General features: G+C 32.3%; 1 protein-coding gene across 1 annotated transcript; it reads left to right on the top strand.

The window, feature by feature from the left end:
- LOC105173339 (L10-interacting MYB domain-containing protein-like) lies at positions 318–1,342 on the top strand. The gene is made up of 3 exons (XM_011095042.1): positions 318–401; positions 448–723; positions 896–1,342. Exons 1-3 carry the CDS (start codon positions 318–320, stop codon positions 1,340–1,342), a joined length of 807 nt encoding a protein of 268 aa, XP_011093344.1.

The following is a 19,921-nucleotide window of genomic DNA, read 5'->3' as shown; positions in this document are numbered from 1 at the left end:
ATTTATCCAATACTGAATAAAAGTAGAGGAAAATAGAGCACTCAATCTGGTTGATTTACTCTGTGTATACCGGCTGATGTTTTTTGGTTGATTACTTGAAGACATAGCTGTTTTCGGTTTCTAATTCCATCTAATAGGTGATTGAATTGCAATTTTGTATTCTGCATAACTAGATAAAGATGTTTTCCATCTTGAAATTCTTGTGAATAAATGCTATATAGTCTACATTTGTTGTTGCTTGTTTTCGATTATTTGCTGATTACTCTATTAATACTTTAGATGTTTTAGTAACATACATTGTGACTTTAACATGGTAGATGAGTCGAAAGCGGAAGGAGGCATGTGGTACGTCTTTGGAGCCAAAGTCACGGGCTGACGATGCTTGGTGGGATATGCCACAGGTGTCTTTGCTCATTGAATTGATGTGCTTGGTGGGATATGCCACAGGTGTCTTTGCTCATTGAATTGATGTATGAGCATTACAAGAAAGGACACCTTATCTCATCAACATTTAGTGAGCAAATTTGGCATGAAATCGTGGTTGAATTGTACGAACGTAATAAAACACAATACACTGTGGCTCAACTTAAAGGTAAGGCTAACAGGCTTCGAATGCTTTGGCGTAAGTTTTATGATTTGGTATACAAACGGACTGATTTTGGTTGGGACCCAACAACGTGCACTGTGACTGCCAGTGAGGATCGTTGGGCTGAATGGATCCCAGTAATTGTATTACATGTCTCATTTTATTTTCTTACATATATTCTTTTTTTTTTGGTAAATGTAAATTTCATTAATAAAGAGTAATGGTACAGTACAACATTTGGTCAACAAATTTCTTACATATATTCATCATTTCTTGTCATACGTCAATTAAGTGCGACTGATTACGTAGGCTAATCCGAGAGAGTCTGGCTTGAAAAAGAAGGGTCTTCCTCATTTCGATTTATGTACTGAGATGTTCTCATCTTCTGTAGCCACCGGCAGTAATGCCCGCTCCTCTGCCATGCCTCCTGTCTCCAACAATGACGATGATGAAGTTGGTGTAAGCTATCCTGCAATGGATAGTAGTAATCCACTCTCATCCGGGACCGAGAACATTCAAAGAGCAACAAGAGGCGTGCAGCGAATAGGGGGGCAAAATGATCAGTGGAATCGAATTGATGCCTGCATTGATGCCATAACCACTTGCAGTGAAGCCAAAACTCGGAAGCTGGCCAAAATTTCCAATGATGATATTGAAGAGTGCATGGCTGCGCTGTGTAAAATGGAGGGACTACTGCAGGATTTATTCTTTGCAGCAAGATCAATTTGTGTTGAAGGTGAGGCGTCAAATGTTTGATTTTCAACTCACCTTAGTTTAATCCTTCCAATGGGTGATTTTTAATATAACCCTTATTAAGCATTTTATTTTGTTACAAAGAAATTATTTAAAACTTTTAAGCTCTCATTTTAAATTTGCAATTTGTTTCCCCCACATTCAAATTTAGAAAAATATAATATTTTTAATAGAAAATTTATCATTGAATAATTATTTAAAATATAATTGATAAATAATATATAAGTATAATTATTTTGGCTTTAATAAACTCGAATTCTTTAAATAAAAGAGCACTTGAATAAATAATTTAGAGAATAAAAGTTTAAATGAAAATATTGGAGAAATATTTAAATAAAACAATTTTGAAGTTAGAACATAAATAACAAAATGAATATGTTAATTAAAATGTTGAAAGATAGGGTGTGGTTTCGAAAGCTTTTTAGTTAAAAGAATTTTACTCTATTTTTATCTATTTTTTTTCTCCGACTTTATTCAAGTGTTTTATTATTTTAAAATTACAAAAAATTCATTATATTCATAAAAGTTATGCTTACATTTAAGTAATTTCCTAATTATAAATAATTCTAATTAAAAAGGGTTATATTTTCTAAAAAAATTAATTATATGGAAGGGACAAAATTGCAATTGAAAATAAAAAGTGAGAAATTTAAATTATTTTTTATAAAAAAATTAAAAAAACATATAGAAAAATCACTCATAAAAATGACTAATTTAAATTGAATTAAAAAAAATTTTATCACTAAACTTATATATGATGAAATAAAGTGAATTTTAAACACCCCCTACCCCCTACCCCAACATCATCCTCAGTGTCTTCCGTTAAAGAAAATTACAGTTGTGTGGCACGTCGTTCTTATGTCTTCTAATTTTTGTTGGGTGGACTCGTGTGCTCTTATGATTTTATTTTCTCCCTCCTCGTTTTTAGCATTGGAATAATAAGGTTTGCTATGTTCCTCCTAATGTACTCCCACAACTTTTGATTGGGGTTTCTTATTCAATTATAATGAGAGGAGTATAGGACATTTTTGGTGAGGTTTTTATTTTAAGCAAGTCCATGGAGACCACAGAGAAGGAAGCCCAAGAGAACGCGACCCATGGAGATATCACAAGGCCCATCTATATGTTGATGAGTAATATTACTTTGTAATAGTATAGGGCCATCTTAGCCAAACCACAGACTCACTGCGGGCTCAGTGAGTCTCATAGGTTGGGCTCGTGATCATCCAACAGGTATGCTAGGTTTTATTGCATGCGAAGCATTTATTTAAATACTTTAAATATTTGATATTTATGCATGCAATATTTTATATGTGATGAGGTCTCGGTCAAACAACTCATAATTAACTCTCACTTGGTTGGACCAAGTTGAAGGGTTAGGGGACCAAAATGGACTTGGATCAAAATGGTTTAATCTGTCTAAGGTTTCCATCAATAATAATATGGTGAGAAAGCTGCCACTACCTAAGTATGGTCTCACGAGTCGTGGCAAATTTGGACTAGAGGCAAGCTGCACCATTATTGTGAACAAAGGAACACGCTCAATATTTTTCTATCTCACGAGTTGTGGGGGGCAACAATTAAGGTGTGATTTGATCGATGGGTTGAGCCCAATACTAAATAAATATTAAGCCCATAAATAGACTTGGATCAAAATGGCATTTCGATCTGTCCATGCCTTCCATCCATAGCAATATCACGAGGAAGCTACCGCTATCCAAATTTGGTCTCACGAGTCGTGGCACATTAGGAATAGTAGACAATCTATATTATTGTAATGAACAAAGGAAAACGCTCGTTGTTTCCCTGTCTCACGAGTCAGTGCAAGGGTTTAGCCCTACTTTTCGTTTAAGTTTCGTGGAATTCTGAGATAGTTCAAATTTTAGCTATTTTACGTGGTTTTACTAAAGAAAGTTTGATTCCCTTTTATACTAACTTGTAGTTATATTAAGCATAGAAAATTTACAATATAAATGCAAGGGTTTAGGTCTACTTTTGGTTCAAATTTCGAGGAATTCTGAGAACACTCAAATATTAGTTGTATTACGCGGTATATTGAAGAAAGTTTGTTTTACTTTCATACAAACTTTTAGTTATTATTACGCTTAGAAAATTCACCATACAAATACAAAGGTTTACGCCTACTTTTGGTTCCAGCTTCGTAGAATTTTGAGATTGTTCAAATTTTAGCTGTTTTACGCGGTTTATTAAAGAAAGTTTGTTTTACTTTCATACAAACTTATAGTTATTATTACGCTTAGTAAATTCATCATACAAATACAAGGGTTTAGGCCTACTTTTGATTCAAGTTTCGTGGAATTCTGAGTACGTTCAAATTTTAGTTGTTTTACGCAATTCTATTAAAGAAAATTTATCTGCCTTTCATACTAATTTGTCGCTATTATTACGCTTAGAAAATTTGCCATACTAATGCAAGGGTTTAGACCTAAATTTGGTTCAAGTTTCGAGAAATTGTTACGACGTTCAAGTTTTAGCTATTTTATGCAGTTCATTAAAGAAAGTTTGTTTCCCTTTGATACTAATTTGTAGGTGTTATTACACTTAAAAAAATTTACCATACAAATGCAAGGGTTTTAGGCCTACTTTTGGTTCAAGTTTCGTGAAATTCTGAGATCGATCAAATTTCAGTTGTTTTACGCGTATTTATTAATGAAAGTTTATTTCCCTTTCATACAATCTTGTAGTTATTATTACACTTAGAAAATTTACCATAGAAATGCAATGGTTTAGGGCTACATTTGGTTCAAGTTTCGTGGAATTCTAAGAACATTCAAATTTTAACTGTTTGACGCAATTTTATTAAAGAAAGTTTATTTTTCTTCCATACTAACATATCATTACTATTACAGGTAGAAAAATTTCCATACAAATGCAAGGCTTTAGGCCTACTTTTGGTTCAAGTTTCATGAAATTTTTAGTACGTTCAAAATTTAGTTGTTTTACGCGGTTTCATTAAAGAAAGTTTATTTACCTTTCATACTAACTTGTAGTTGTTGTTACACTTAGAAAATTTACCATACAAATGCAAGGGTTTAAGCCTACTTTTGGTTCAAGTTTCGTGGAATTCTAAGAAAGTTCAAATTTTAGCTGTTTTACGCGTTTATATTAAAATGAGTTTGTTTCATTTCGTACTAACTTGTTTTTATTATTACGCTTACAAAATTTACCATAAAAATGCAAGGGATAGCCCTACTTTTGGTTAAAGTTTCGTGGAATTTTGAGGACGTTCAAATTTTAGCTATTTTATGCAGTTTTATTAAAGAATGTTTGTTTCCCTTTCATACTAACTTGTAGTTATTATAACATTTAGAAAATTTACCATACAAATGCAAGTGTTTAGGCCTACTTTTGATTCAAGTTTCGTGGAATTTTTGATAGTTCAATTTTTGATGTTTTACGTGTTTTTATTCAAGAAAGTTTGATTGCCTTTCATAATAACATTTAGTTATTATTACGCTTAGAAAATATCCATACGAATGCCAGGGGTTTAAATCTACTTTTGGTTCATGAGAACGTTCAAATTCTTGCTGTTTTATGCATTTTTATTAAAGAAAGTTTGTTTATCTTTCATACTAACTTATAGTTATTGTTACCCTTAGAAAATTTACCATACAAATACAGGGGTTTAGGTTTACTTTTGGTTCAAATTTCGTGAAATTCTGAAATAGTTCAAATTTTAGCTGTTTTACGCGGTTTTTATTAAAGAAAGTTTGTTTTTCTTTCATACTCAATTGTTGTTGTTATCATGCGTTGAAAATTTACCATACAAAAGCAAGGTTTAGGCCTGCCAATTGTTGTTGTTATCATGCGTTGAAAATTTACCATACAAAAGCAAGGTTTAGGCCTGCTTTTGGTTCATGTTTCGTAGAATTCTGAAAACGTTCCAGTTTTAGCTGTTTTACGCGGTTTAATTAAAGAAAGTTTGTTTCATTTTCATACTAACTTTTAGTTATTATTACGCTTAGAAAATTTATCGTACAAATACAAAGGTTTAGGCCTGCTTTTGATTCAAGTTTCGTGGAATTCTGAGAAAGTTCAAATTTTAGCTGTTTTACGCGTTTATATTAAAATGAGTTTGTTTCCTTTCGTACTAACTTGTTGTTATTATTACGCTTAGAAAATTTACCTTAAAAATGCAAGGGTTAGGCCTACTTTTTGTTAAAGTTTCGTGGAATTTTTAGGACGTTCAAATTTTAGCTATTTTATGCAGTTTTATTAAAGAAAGTTTGTTTCCCTATCATACTAACTTGTAGTTATTATATATTTAGAAAATTTACCGTACAAATGCAAATGTTTTGGCCTACTTTTGATTCATGTTTCGTGGAATTTTGTGACAGTTCAATATTTGATGTTTTACGTGTTTTTATTCAAGAAAGTTTAATTGCCTTTCATAATAAGATTTAGTTATTATTACGCTTAGAAAATTTCCATACAAATGCAAGGGGTTTAGGTCTACTTTTGGTTTATGAGAACATTCAAATTCTGGCTATCTTACGCATTTTTATTAAAGAAAGTTTGTTTATCTTTCATACTAACTTATAGTTATTGTTACCCATAGAAAATTTACCATACAAATGTAGGGGTTTGGGTCTTCTTTTGGTTCAAATTTCGTGAAATTCTGAGATAGTTCAAATTTTAGCTGTTTTACACGATTTTTACTAAAGAAAGTTTGTTTCCCTTTCATACTCAATTGTTGTTGTTATCATGCGTTGAAAATTTACCATACAAAAGCAAGGTTTAGGCCTGCTTTTGGTTTATATTTCGTAAAATTCTGAAAATGTTCCAGTTTTAGCTGTTTTACGCGGTTTAATTAAAGAAAGTTTGTTTCATTTTCATACTAACTTTTAATTATTATTATGTTTAGAAAATTCATCATACAAATACCAATGTTTAGGCCTACTTTTGATTCTAATTTCGTAAAATTATGAGTACGTTCAAATTTTAGTTATTTTACGCAGTTCTGTTAAATAAAATTTGTCTTCCTTTCATACTAACTTGTCGCTATTATTACGCTTAAAAAATTTACCATACTAATGTAAGGGTTTAGACCTAATTTTGGTTCATGTTTCGAGAAATTGTTACGACGTTCAAGTTTTAGCTATTTTATGCGGCTCATTAAAGAAAGTTTGTTTCCCTTTCATACTAATTTGTAGCTGTTATTACACTTAGAAAATTTACCATACAAATGCAAGGGTTTTAGGCCTACTTTTGGTTCAAGTTTCGTGAAATTCTGAGATCGATCAAATTTCAGCTGTTTTACGCATATTTGTTAATGAAAGTTTGTTTCCTTTTCATACTATCTTGTAGTTATTATTACACTTACAAAATTTACCATAGAAATGAAATGGTTTAGGGCTACATTTGGTTCAAGTTTTGTGTAATTCTAAGAACGTTCCAATTTTAGCTGTCTGACGCAGTTGTATTAAAGAAAGTTTATTTTTCTTTCATACTAACATACCATTACTATTGCAGGTAGAAAAATTTCCTTACAAATGCAAGGCTTTAGGCCTATTTTTCGTTCAAATTTTGTGGAATTTTTAGAACGTTCAAAATTAGTTGTTTTACGCGGTTTTATTAAAGAAAGTTTATTTCCATTTCATACTAACTTGTAGTTGTTGTTATGCTAAGAAAATATACCATACTAATGCAAGGGTTTATACCTAATTTTGGTTCAAGTTTCGAGAAATTGTTACGACGTTCAAGGTTTAGCAATTTTATGCGGTTCATTAAAGAAAGTTTGTTTCTCTTTCATACTAATTTGTAGCTGTTATTACATTTAGAAAATTTACCATACAAATGCAAGGGTTTAGGCCTATTTTTGGTTCAAGTTTCTTGGAATTCTGAGAAAGTTCAAATTTTAGCTGTTTTACGCGTTTATATTAAAATGAGTTGGTTTTCTTTCGTACTAACTTGTTGTTATTATTACGCTTAGAAAATTTATCATAAAAATACAAGGGTTAGGCCTAATTTTGGTTAAAGTTTCGTGGAATTTTGAGGACGTTCAAATTTTAGCTATTTTATGCAGTTTTATTAAAGAAAGTTTGTTTCTCTTTCATACTAACTTGTAGTTATTATATATTTAGAAAATGTACCATACAAATGCAAATGTTTTGGCCTACTTTTGATTCAAGTTTCGTGGAATTTTGTCATAGTTCAATATTTGATGTTTTACGTGTTTTTATTCAAGAAAGTTTGATTGCATTTCATAATAAGATTTAGTTATTATTACGCTTAGAAAATTTCCATACGAATGCAAGGGGTTTAGGTCTACTTTTCGTTAATGAGAACATTCAAGTTCTGGCTGTTTTACGCTTTTTTATTAAAGAAAGTTTGTTTATCTTTCATACTAACTTATAGATATTGTTACCCTTAGAAAATTTACCATACAAATATAGGGGTTTAGGTCCACTCTTGGTTCAAATTTCGTGAAATTCTGAGCTAGTTCAAATTTTAGCTGTTTTACGCGGTTTTTATTAAAGGAAGTTTGTTTCTCTTTCATACTCAATTGTTGTTGTTATCATGCGTTGAAAATTTACCATACAAAAGCAAGGTGTAGGCCTGCTTTTCGTTCATATTTCGTAAAATTCTGAAAACGTTCCACTTTTAGCTGTTTTACACGGTTTAATTAAAGAAAGTTTGTTTCATTTTCAGACTAACTTTTAGTTATTACTACACTTAGAAAATGTACCATACAAATACAAAGGTTTAGGCCTACTTTTGATTCAAGTTTCATGGAATTCTGAGTACGTTCAAATTTTTGTTGTTTTACACAGTTCTGTTAAAGAAAATTTGTCTTCTTTTCATACTAAATTGTCGCTATTATTACACTTAGAAAATTTACCATACTAATGCAAGGGTTTATACCTAATTTTGGTTCAAGTTTCGAGAAATTGTTACGACGTTCAAGTTTTAGCAATTTTATGCGGTTCATTAAAGAAAGTTTGTTTCTCTTTCATACTAATTTGTAGCTGTTATTACATTCAGAAAATTTACCATACAAATGCAAGGGTTTTAGACCTACTTTTGGTTCAAATTTCGTGAAATTCTGAGATCGATCAAATTCAGTTGTTCTATGCGTATTTATTAATGAAAGTTTGCTTCCCTTTCATACTATCTTGAAGTTATTATTACGCTTAGAAATTTTACCATAGAAATGCAATGGTTTAGGGCTACATTTGGTTCAAGTTTAATGGAATTCTAAGAACGTTCCAATTTTAGCTGTCTGACGCAGTTGTATTAAAGAAAGTTTATTTTTCTTTCATACTAACATATCATTACTATTACAGGTAGAAAAATTTCCATAAAAATTCAAGTCTTTAGGCCTACTTTTGGTTCATGTTTCGTGAAATTTTTAGAACCTTCAAAATTTAGTTATTTTACGCGGTTTTATTAAAGAAAGTTTATTTTCCTTTCATACTAACTTGTAATTATTGTTACGCTTAGAAAATTTACCATACAAATTCAAGGGTTTAGGCCGATTTTTGGTTCAAGTTTCGTGGAATTCTGAAAAAGTTCAAATTTTAGCTGTTTTACGCGTTTATATTAAAATGAGTTGGTTTCCTTTCGTACTAACTTGTTGTTATTATTACGCTTAGAAAATTTATCATAAAAATTAAAGGGTTAGGCCTAATTTTGGTTAAAGTTTCGTGGAATTTTGAGGACGTTCAAATTTTAGCTATTTTATGCAGTTTTATTAAAGAAAGTTTGTTTCTCTTTCATACTAACTTCTAGTTATTATATATTTAGAAAATGTACCATACAAATGCAAATGTTTTGGCCTACTTTTGATTCAAGTTTCGTGGAATTTTGTCATAGTTCAATATTTGATGTTTTACGTGTTTTTATTCAAGAAAGTTTGATTGCATTTCATAATAAGATTTAGTTATTATTACGCTTAGAAAATTTCCATACGAATGCAAGGGGTTTAGGTCTACTTTTCGTTAATGAGAACATTCAAGTTCTGGCTGTTTTACGCTTTTTTATTAAAGAAAGTTTGTTTATCTTTCATACTAACTTATAGATATTGTTACCCTTAGAAAATTTACCATACAAATATAGGGGTTTAGGTCCACTCTTGGTTCAAATTTCGTGAAATTCTGAGCTAGTTCAAATTTTAGCTGTTTTACGCGGTTTTTATTAAAGGAAGTTTGTTTCTCTTTCATACTCAATTGTTGTTGTTATCATGCGTTGAAAATTTACCATACAAAAGCAAGGTGTAGGCCTGCTTTTCGTTCATATTTCGTAAAATTCTGAAAACGTTCCACTTTTAGCTGTTTTACACGGTTTAATTAAAGAAAGTTTGTTTCATTTTCAGACTAACTTTTAGTTATTACTACACTTAGAAAATGTACCATACAAATACAAAGGTTTAGGCCTACTTTTGATTCAAGTTTCATGGAATTCTGAGTACGTTCAAATTTTTGTTGTTTTACACAGTTCTGTTAAAGAAAATTTGTCTTCTTTTCATACTAAATTGTCGCTATTATTACACTTAGAAAATTTACCATACTAATGCAAGGGTTTATACCTAATTTTGGTTCAAGTTTCGAGAAATTGTTACGACGTTCAAGTTTTAGCAATTTTATGCGGTTCATTAAAGAAAGTTTGTTTCTCTTTCATACTAACTTCTAGTTATTATATATTTAGAAAATGTACCATACAAATGCAAATGTTTTGGCCTACTTTTGATTCAAGTTTCGTGGAATTTTGTCATAGTTCAATATTTGATGTTTTACGTGTTTTTATTCAAGAAAGTTTGATTGCATTTCATAATAAGATTTAGTTATTATTACGCTTAGAAAATTTCCATACGAATGCAAGGGGTTTAGGTCTACTTTTCGTTAATGAGAACATTCAAGTTCTGGCTGTTTTACGCTTTTTTATTAAAGAAAGTTTGTTTATCTTTCATACTAACTTATAGATATTGTTACCCTTAGAAAATTTACCATACAAATATAGGGGTTTAGGTCCACTCTTGGTTCAAATTTCGTGAAATTCTGAGCTAGTTCAAATTTTAGCTGTTTTACGCGGTTTTTATTAAAGGAAGTTTGTTTCTCTTTCATACTCAATTGTTGTTGTTATCATGCGTTGAAAATTTACCATACAAAAGCAAGGTGTAGGCCTGCTTTTCGTTCATATTTCGTAAAATTCTGAAAACGTTCCACTTTTAGCTGTTTTACACGGTTTAATTAAAGAAAGTTTGTTTCATTTTCAGACTAACTTTTAGTTATTACTACACTTAGAAAATGTACCATACAAATACAAAGGTTTAGGCCTACTTTTGATTCAAGTTTCATGGAATTCTGAGTACGTTCAAATTTTTGTTGTTTTACACAGTTCTGTTAAAGAAAATTTGTCTTCTTTTCATACTAAATTGTCGCTATTATTACACTTAGAAAATTTACCATACTAATGCAAGGGTTTATACCTAATTTTGGTTCAAGTTTCGAGAAATTGTTACGACGTTCAAGTTTTAGCAATTTTATGCGGTTCATTAAAGAAAGTTTGTTTCTCTTTCATACTAACTTCTAGTTATTATATATTTAGAAAATGTACCATACAAATGCAAATGTTTTGGCCTACTTTTGATTCAAGTTTCGTGGAATTTTGTCATAGTTCAATATTTGATGTTTTACGTGTTTTTATTCAAGAAAGTTTGATTGCATTTCATAATAAGATTTAGTTATTATTACGCTTAGAAAATTTCCATACGAATGCAAGGGGTTTAGGTCTACTTTTCGTTAATGAGAACATTCAAGTTCTGGCTGTTTTACGCTTTTTTATTAAAGAAAGTTTGTTTATCTTTCATACTAACTTATAGATATTGTTACCCTTAGAAAATTTACCATACAAATATAGGGGTTTAGGTCCACTCTTGGTTCAAATTTCGTGAAATTCTGAGCTAGTTCAAATTTTAGCTGTTTTACGCGGTTTTTATTAAAGGAAGTTTGTTTCTCTTTCATACTCAATTGTTGTTGTTATCATGCGTTGAAAATTTACCATACAAAAGCAAGGTGTAGGCCTGCTTTTCGTTCATATTTCGTAAAATTCTGAAAACGTTCCACTTTTAGCTGTTTTACACGGTTTAATTAAAGAAAGTTTGTTTCATTTTCAGACTAACTTTTAGTTATTACTACACTTAGAAAATGTACCATACAAATACAAAGGTTTAGGCCTACTTTTGATTCAAGTTTCATGGAATTCTGAGTACGTTCAAATTTTTGTTGTTTTACACAGTTCTGTTAAAGAAAATTTGTCTTCTTTTCATACTAAATTGTCGCTATTATTACACTTAGAAAATTTACCATACTAATGCAAGGGTTTATACCTAATTTTGGTTCAAGTTTCGAGAAATTGTTACGACGTTCAAGTTTTAGCAATTTTATGCGGTTCATTAAAGAAAGTTTGTTTCTCTTTCATACTAACTTCTAGTTATTATATATTTAGAAAATGTACCATACAAATGCAAATGTTTTGGCCTACTTTTGATTCAAGTTTCGTGGAATTTTGTCATAGTTCAATATTTGATGTTTTACGTGTTTTTATTCAAGAAAGTTTGATTGCATTTCATAATAAGATTTAGTTATTATTACGCTTAGAAAATTTCCATACGAATGCAAGGGGTTTAGGTCTACTTTTCGTTAATGAGAACATTCAAGTTCTGGCTGTTTTACGCTTTTTTATTAAAGAAAGTTTGTTTATCTTTCATACTAACTTATAGATATTGTTACCCTTAGAAAATTTACCATACAAATATAGGGGTTTAGGTCCACTCTTGGTTCAAATTTCGTGAAATTCTGAGCTAGTTCAAATTTTAGCTGTTTTACGCGGTTTTTATTAAAGGAAGTTTGTTTCTCTTTCATACTCAATTGTTGTTGTTATCATGCGTTGAAAATTTACCATACAAAAGCAAGGTGTAGGCCTGCTTTTCGTTCATATTTCGTAAAATTCTGAAAACGTTCCACTTTTAGCTGTTTTACACGGTTTAATTAAAGAAAGTTTGTTTCATTTTCAGACTAACTTTTAGTTATTACTACACTTAGAAAATGTACCATACAAATACAAAGGTTTAGGCCTACTTTTGATTCAAGTTTCATGGAATTCTGAGTACGTTCAAATTTTTGTTGTTTTACACAGTTCTGTTAAAGAAAATTTGTCTTCTTTTCATACTAAATTGTCGCTATTATTACACTTAGAAAATTTACCATACTAATGCAAGGGTTTATACCTAATTTTGGTTCAAGTTTCGAGAAATTGTTACGACGTTCAAGTTTTAGCAATTTTATGCGGTTCATTAAAGAAAGTTTGTTTCTCTTTCATACTAACTTCTAGTTATTATATATTTAGAAAATGTACCATACAAATGCAAATGTTTTGGCCTACTTTTGATTCAAGTTTCGTGGAATTTTGTCATAGTTCAATATTTGATGTTTTACGTGTTTTTATTCAAGAAAGTTTGATTGCATTTCATAATAAGATTTAGTTATTATTACGCTTAGAAAATTTCCATACGAATGCAAGGGGTTTAGGATACCCCTCGCAAGTAACGGCGGAAGGGTTATGGCCGTTGGGCGGTTTCCTTGAAGCCATTAGGTTGGCTTCGGAAACCGCCGGAACGGTTGCCGTTTCAACCACCATCGGAAGGTAGATGAGAGAAGAGAGAAGAGAAGAGTCGGCGGAGAGTATTGAGAAGTGAGAGAGGGAAAATATCAGATTAGGGTTTAGGAATTAGTATATAAGAGAGTTGACCGGGTCGGGTAGCTGTTTGGGTCGGGTAGCCGGGTAGGGCCTCCAAGTGGTTGGTGGGCCTTTAGGTATTGGGCTTCGATTTTGGGCCATATATTCTTAACATACCCCACCGTGGACCAAATACCCAATGGGCAGGTCAGGGGTGTTGGATCTGGTATTTTCATTATTGCCAAAAATAAGTCCTCCATTGGTGTACCTGCAAAATAGAACTATAGACAAAAACATTCAGTCAGGATTAAGGTGGAGTAATATTAAACACTTACGGAATTTCTCAGATGGTAGGCTTTTCGTACCCATATCTGCAGGATTTTCTTCAGAACTAATCTTTTCCAATTTTATGACATCTCTCCCTACGATATCTCTGATGAAATGATACCTAACGTCTATATGTTTTGTCCTATCGTGGAATACGGGGTTTTTACACAGTTGAATAGAGGATTGACTATCAGAGAAGATTATAAGTTTTTCTTTTGAAAACCCAATTTCTTTTATGAGCCCGTCAAGCCACAAGGCTTCTGTAGTTGCTATATATTCAGCTTCAGTGGTTGATAATGCAACAATATGTTGTAATTGAGACTTCCATCTAATGCAAGAACCACACAAAGTAAAAATGTATGAAGATGTAGATTTTCTACTATCTCTATGCATTCGCATAATTTGAGTCTACATAACCAATAAGACGAGTATCATCAGAATATCTAGAAAAGGAAATACCAACGTTATCAGACCCACGTAAGTATCTAAGTAAGTATTTAAGTGCTTCCCAATGAGGGGAACCAGGGTTGGACATGAACCGACTAAGACAGCTAATAGAATAAGCAACATCAGGTCTAGTACAAACCATTAGAAACATAACAGAGCCAATCAAATTTGAATAAGGAATTTTCTCCATTTTTTGTTTTTCAGAAATAGTTTTGGGTGATTGCTCTTTGCTGAGTTGAAAATGAGCTGCTAGAGGTACAGTGGTGGGTTTAGCATTTTCCATTGAGAATTTTCTAAGCACATTTAACAGGTATGATTTTTGATTTAGAAAAATGGAAAACTGTTTTCTATCCCTATCAATACACATACCAAGAATTTGTTTGGCATTTCCAAGGTCTTTCATTTCAAAAGCTTTGCACAAATCTTTTTGTAAAGTAGATATAAGAAGTGAGCTAGGACTAGCAATTAACATATCATCCACATATAGGACTAAGAAAATTGGGGAATCATTCACATATTTAAAGTAAAGACAATGATCATATTGACTTCTAATGAAGTTTAAAGATAACATGAACTCATCGAATTTTTTTTTCCATTGACGAGGAGATTGTTTCAATCCATAGAGAGATTTTTTCAATAGACACACATAGTCAGGTTTAGAAAAATCAATAAAACCAAGTGGTTGATTCATGTAAATGCTTTCTTCTAAGTCACCATGCAAAAAAGTAGTTTTAACATCCATTTGTTTTAATTCCCAGTCAAAATGAGCAGTGAGGGCAAGTATTATGCGGACTGTAGTGTACTTAACTACCGGTGAGAAGATTTCATTATAATCTATACCTTCTTTTTGTGTAAAACCCTTAGCAACTAATCTGGCCTTGTATTTGATGGGGTTTTCTTGTTTTATCTTGAATAGCCATTTGCAGTCAACAATAGAAGCATCTTTTGGTTTAGGGACAAGAATCCATGTTTTGTTATCTTTTAAGGATTTCATTTCCTCTTTCATAGCACTAAGCCACTTATCCGATTTTAAGGCTTCTTCTACACTAGAGGGTTCTACAGATTTTATGTTAAAACTTGTATGAAAATCCCTAAGTTTACTAGGTATTCTAGGTTGCCTTCTATCTCTATCTCTAGTGAGTTGATAGTTGTCTAAAGGATTCTGAGTTTCTGGGGTTACTATTTCTTGATTGTTCCCTAATTCTTTATTATTATCTAATTGTGCCTCATTGTCTCCTAATTCCTCCCCTTCTTGGTTATCCCCTACTTCTATTTTATTAAAGGTTGAGTCTTTTCCTAGGGGTTGAGTTCTTTCTAAACATGGCATTTCGTTCTCATTAAAGGTAACATTTCTGCTTATTAGGACTTTAAATCCTGGTTTACTCCTAACCCAAAGTCTATATCCTTTAATGCCCTCAGGATAACCAATAAAAACACATTTAACAGATTTTGGATCAAGTTTATCAGATTCCTGGAGAACAAACGCAGCACAACCAAACACACGTAAGGATGACATATCAGGTAATTTTTCATACCACATAAAATCAGGAGTTTTCCCAAGTAGAGGCACAGAAGGGGATAAATTTATAAGATGAGCAGCAGTTAAAACAGCTTCCCCCCAAAAAGTTTTAGATAACCCAGAGCTAATCAGTAAACATCTAACTTTATCAAGAAGTGTACGATTCATACGTTCAGCAATTCCATTTTGTTGGGGGGTATAGGGATTTGTCTTGTGCCTTTTAATACCAAATTCCTCACACATATCAGAGAAACTTTTGTTGCAAAATTCTAATCCATTATCAGTCCTAAGTGATTTTAACCTTTTTCCCGTTTGATTTTCAACAAGAATTTTCCATTTCTTGAATTTTTCAAAAACTTCAGATTTATGTTTCATCAAAAAAACAAATACTTTTCGAGAAAAATTATCAATGATAGAAAGGAAGTAACGATTTCCACCGTGGGTGGGTGTATTACTAGGATCCCAAACATCAGCATGCACATAATCTAAGACACATGGAGACATAGATGGATTTGGGGATGGGGATGTAGGAAACTGAACCCTATGTTGTTTGCCCATGACACACATTCATCAAAAATCTATTTTGTCAATTCTATCATTTAGAATACCATCTCTTTTTAGAAAATCAAGGCCTTTTTGGCTAATATGGCCTAATCGTTTATGCCACAAAGTAGTGAAATCACAGTTAGACACTGATGCAGCAAAATTATATGATGCAGTACATATGTAAAGATTTCGTTTTCTTTCAGCCTTGAAGACAACTAATGAACCTTTCATAATTTTCATGAGGCCTTTGCCCCATCTGCCTTCTAAACCAATTTCTTCGAATGCAGCACATGATATGAGATTATGACTTAAGTCAGGAACGAATCTGACATTTTTCAAAATCATTTGATAACCATCAAAACAAAGTGGGATGTCACCAAGACCCTTAATCTCACATTTTTTCTCATTTGCCATGAAAACAAAACCAATGTGCTCATATTTCAGATTTGTGAAAATTTCTTTGAAAGGACTCATGTGAAATGTGCAACCAGAGTCTATAAGCCACTCATGCATGTCAAATGTATTCACAGAATTCACTTCATAAACAACAAATACTTCACCATTAGACTCAATAGACACATTATTGGTTTGTTCTTTATCATCATAGTTTCTATTCTCACGTCTAGGTTTTCTACAATCTTTAATATAGTGACCTTTAGTGCCACAGTTATAACAGCGTCTATCTTTGACTTTATTATCCCTAAGGTTTGTTTCTCTTGGTTTTGACTTACTTCTATAATTTTTATTTTTACTTCTGCTTCTGCTATTATATCGAGAATTCGGATTTCTAAACTTAGGTCTACCCCTAACAGAATTAATCTCATATTGATTCTGGCTTGGTTTATTAATCTTAAGGTCTAGTTCTTTACTCTTTAGACCATTTACCACAGTTTCTATGTTAATACTGTCCCTACCGTATTTTATGGCAGCCTTAACATCAGAGTATGATTCAGGGATAGCATTTAACAGCACAATGGGGGAATATTCATCAATGTACTTATCACCTGTAAGTTTAATATCCTGAATTAGCTTAGTAAAATCATCAAGATTTTCATCGATATTTTTGGACAGATCAAATTTATATCTAAAGAATTTTTCTAATAAAAACAGTTTATTAGGAAGAGAAATTTCAGTATATAATTCTTCAAGTTTATCCCACAAAGCTTTTGAAGAATCTAATGTTCCAACTTTTCGTAAAACAGTGTCGGACAAATTTAAAACGATAGAGGAATATGCAAACTCATCATTTTCTTGTTTCTTCTCTTCAGAAATATTTTCCACATATTTGCCATCAATGGCTTTGAAAACTTTTTGTTGAATGAGAATGCCTTTCATCTTTTGTTGCCATATAGAAAAATCGGATTTTCCATCAAAGGGTTGTAGACTGTAACCAGCCATTTTAAAAGAAGTTTTAACCAAAAAATGTCCGAGTTTAAAAAACAAACAAAGAGAATTCCAGACCAGTAAATATGAACAGTTACCACTAGATACTTAAACAACAAAGTTACAGAAGCGATGTAAATTTCGGAAAGGAATACACTAATCCCAGATATCACAGAAATATAACAGTAGCAAGATTATTCACACAGACAATACACTGATTATAAAAACAGAGAAATAGGCCACAAACAGATATCACCAATATTCAAGAAAAATAAACCGAGAAATAACAGAGAAAAACAGCAGTTAATATGGCAGGAAAAACAGAACCGAGGCTCACCAGCCTAAGTCCCATCTAGATACCCGACGACCTCAAGGGTCCGGCCAAGAGGGATATTAGGGGGTTATACCACGGTAAACAGGAATATAAGCAGTAATTATAGAGGCAGTAATATGAACGGAAATATTAAACGGAACAGAGAACCAGAGGAGGGGTTTTCAGGAAGTTACCACCACCACGGATCTGTGCGGACCAGATTGTAGGCTCTGATACAACTGTAGGGTATAACCCTCCAGTGGTACTCTTCTTTCTCAACAAATCCTACCAACTATTACAACCAGATTGGAGTATAAACTCCTTAGAAGTTACAACCCGAAGAATATTGCAGAAATGAAATAATACAACAAAAGTCAAAGAAAAAGATATTTGTTTGAAAATGGCTCAGGTATTTAGCCAGATCTAAGTATAAAGGGACTCGGTCACCAAAGTACCGTTCCCAACCAGAAGGCCCTCACAACCACGGTTGCACCTCTCCGAAACCTACCCGAGAAAGGACTCAAATCACACAGATACGAAGAGACACCAGTCACCCAAACACTCACAACAGTATCACAGAGATTTATCGGACGAGTGTGAAGAAGAAAACAGATTTCTTAAGCAGCGTCCCCGAAGGAGGGATGAAGAATACCCCTCGCAAGTAACGGCGGAAGGGTTATGGCCGTTGGGCGGTTTCCTTGAAGCCATTAGGTTGGCTTCGGAAACCGCCGGAACGGTTGCCGTTTCAACCACCATCGGAAGGTAGATGAGAGAAGAGAGAAGAGAAGAGTCGGCGGAGAGTATTGAGAAGTGAGAGAGGGAAAATATCAGATTAGGGTTTAGGAATTAGTATATAAGAGAGTTGACCGGGTCGGGTAGCTGTTTGGGTCGGGTAGCCGGGTAGGGCCTCCAAGTGGTTGGTGGGCCTTTAGGTATTGGGCTTCGGTTTTGGGCCATATATTCTTAACAGTTTGATTGCCTTTCATAATAAGATTTAGTTATTATTACGCTTAGAAAATTTCCATACGAATGCAAGGGGTTTAGGTCTACTTTTCGTTAATGAGAACATTCAAGTTCTGGCTGTTTTACGCTTTTTTATTAAAGAAAGTTTGTTTATCTTTCATACTAACTTATAGATATTGTTACCCTTAGAAAATTTACCATACAAATATAGGGGTTTAGGTCCACTCTTGGTTCAAATTTCGTGAAATTCTGAGATAGTTCAAATTTTAGCTGTTTTACGCGGTTTTTATTAAAGGAAGTTTGTTTCTCTTTCATACTCAATTGTTGTTGTTATCATGCGTTGAAAATTTACCATACAAAAGCAAGGTGTAGGCCTGCTTTTCGTTCATATTTCGTAAAATTCTGAAAACGTTCCACTTTTAGCTGTTTTACACGGTTTAATTAAAGAAAGTTTGTTTCATTTTCAGACTAACTTTTAGTTATTACTACACTTAGAAAATGTACCATACAAATACAAAGGTTTAGGCCTACTTTTGATTCAAGTTTCATGGAATTCTGAGTACGTTCAAATTTTTGTTGTTTTACACAGTTCTGTTAAAGAAAATTTGTCTTCTTTTCATACTAAATTGTCGCTATTATTACACTTAGAAAATTTACCATACTAATGCAAGGGTTTATACCTAATTTTGGTTCAAGTTTCGAGAAATTGTTACGACGTTCAAGTTTTAGCAATTTTATGCGGTTCATTAAAGAAAGTTTGTTTCTCTTTCATACTAATTTGTAGCTGTTATTACATTTAGAAAATTTACCATACAAATGCAAGGGTTTTAGGCCTACTTTTGGTTCAAATTTCGTGAAATTCTGAGATCGATCAAATTTCAGTTGTTCTACGCGTATTTATTAATGAAAGTTTGCTTCCCTTTCATACTATCTTGAAGTTATTATTACGCTTAGAAATTTTACCATAGAAATGCAATGGTTTAGGGCTACATTTGGTTCAAGTTTCGTGGAATTCTAAGAACGTTCCAACTTTAGCTGTCTGACGCAGTTGTATTAAACAAAGTTTATTTTTCTTTCATACTATCATATCATTACTATTACAGGTAGAAAAATTTCCATAAAAATGCAAGGCTTTAGGCCTACTTTTGGTTCAAGCTTCGTGAAATTTTTGGAACGTTCAAAATTTAGTTGTTTTACGCGGTTTTTTTAAAGAAAGTTTATTTCCCTTTCATACTAACTTGTAGTTATTGTTATGCTTAGAAAATTTACCATACAAATGCAAGGGTTTAGGCCTATTTTTGGTTCAAGTTTCGTGGAATTCTGAGAAAGTTCAAATTTTAGCTGTTTTACTCGTTTATATTAAAATGAGTTTGTTTCCTTTCGTACT

Source organism: Sesamum indicum, linkage group LG11 (genome assembly GCF_000512975.1).
Source record: "Sesamum indicum cultivar Zhongzhi No. 13 linkage group LG11, S_indicum_v1.0, whole genome shotgun sequence".
Classification (NCBI taxonomy): domain Eukaryota; kingdom Viridiplantae; phylum Streptophyta; class Magnoliopsida; order Lamiales; family Pedaliaceae; genus Sesamum; species Sesamum indicum.
This window is presented reverse-complemented; position numbering and strand designations above follow the sequence as displayed.

Bases quoted from the DNA above. Each gene is read 5' to 3' on its own strand.
- LOC105173339 (XM_011095042.1), top strand. From the start codon at position 318: ATGAGTCGAAAGCGGAAGGAGGCATGTGGTACGTCTTTGGAGCCAAAG. The intron at 402-447 runs GTGTCTTTGCTC...GATATGCCACAG, and splicing joins CTTGGTGGGATATGCCACAG to GTGTCTTTGCTCATTGAATT. The intron at 724-895 runs GTAATTGTATTA...CTGATTACGTAG, and splicing joins GTTGGGCTGAATGGATCCCA to GCTAATCCGAGAGAGTCTGG.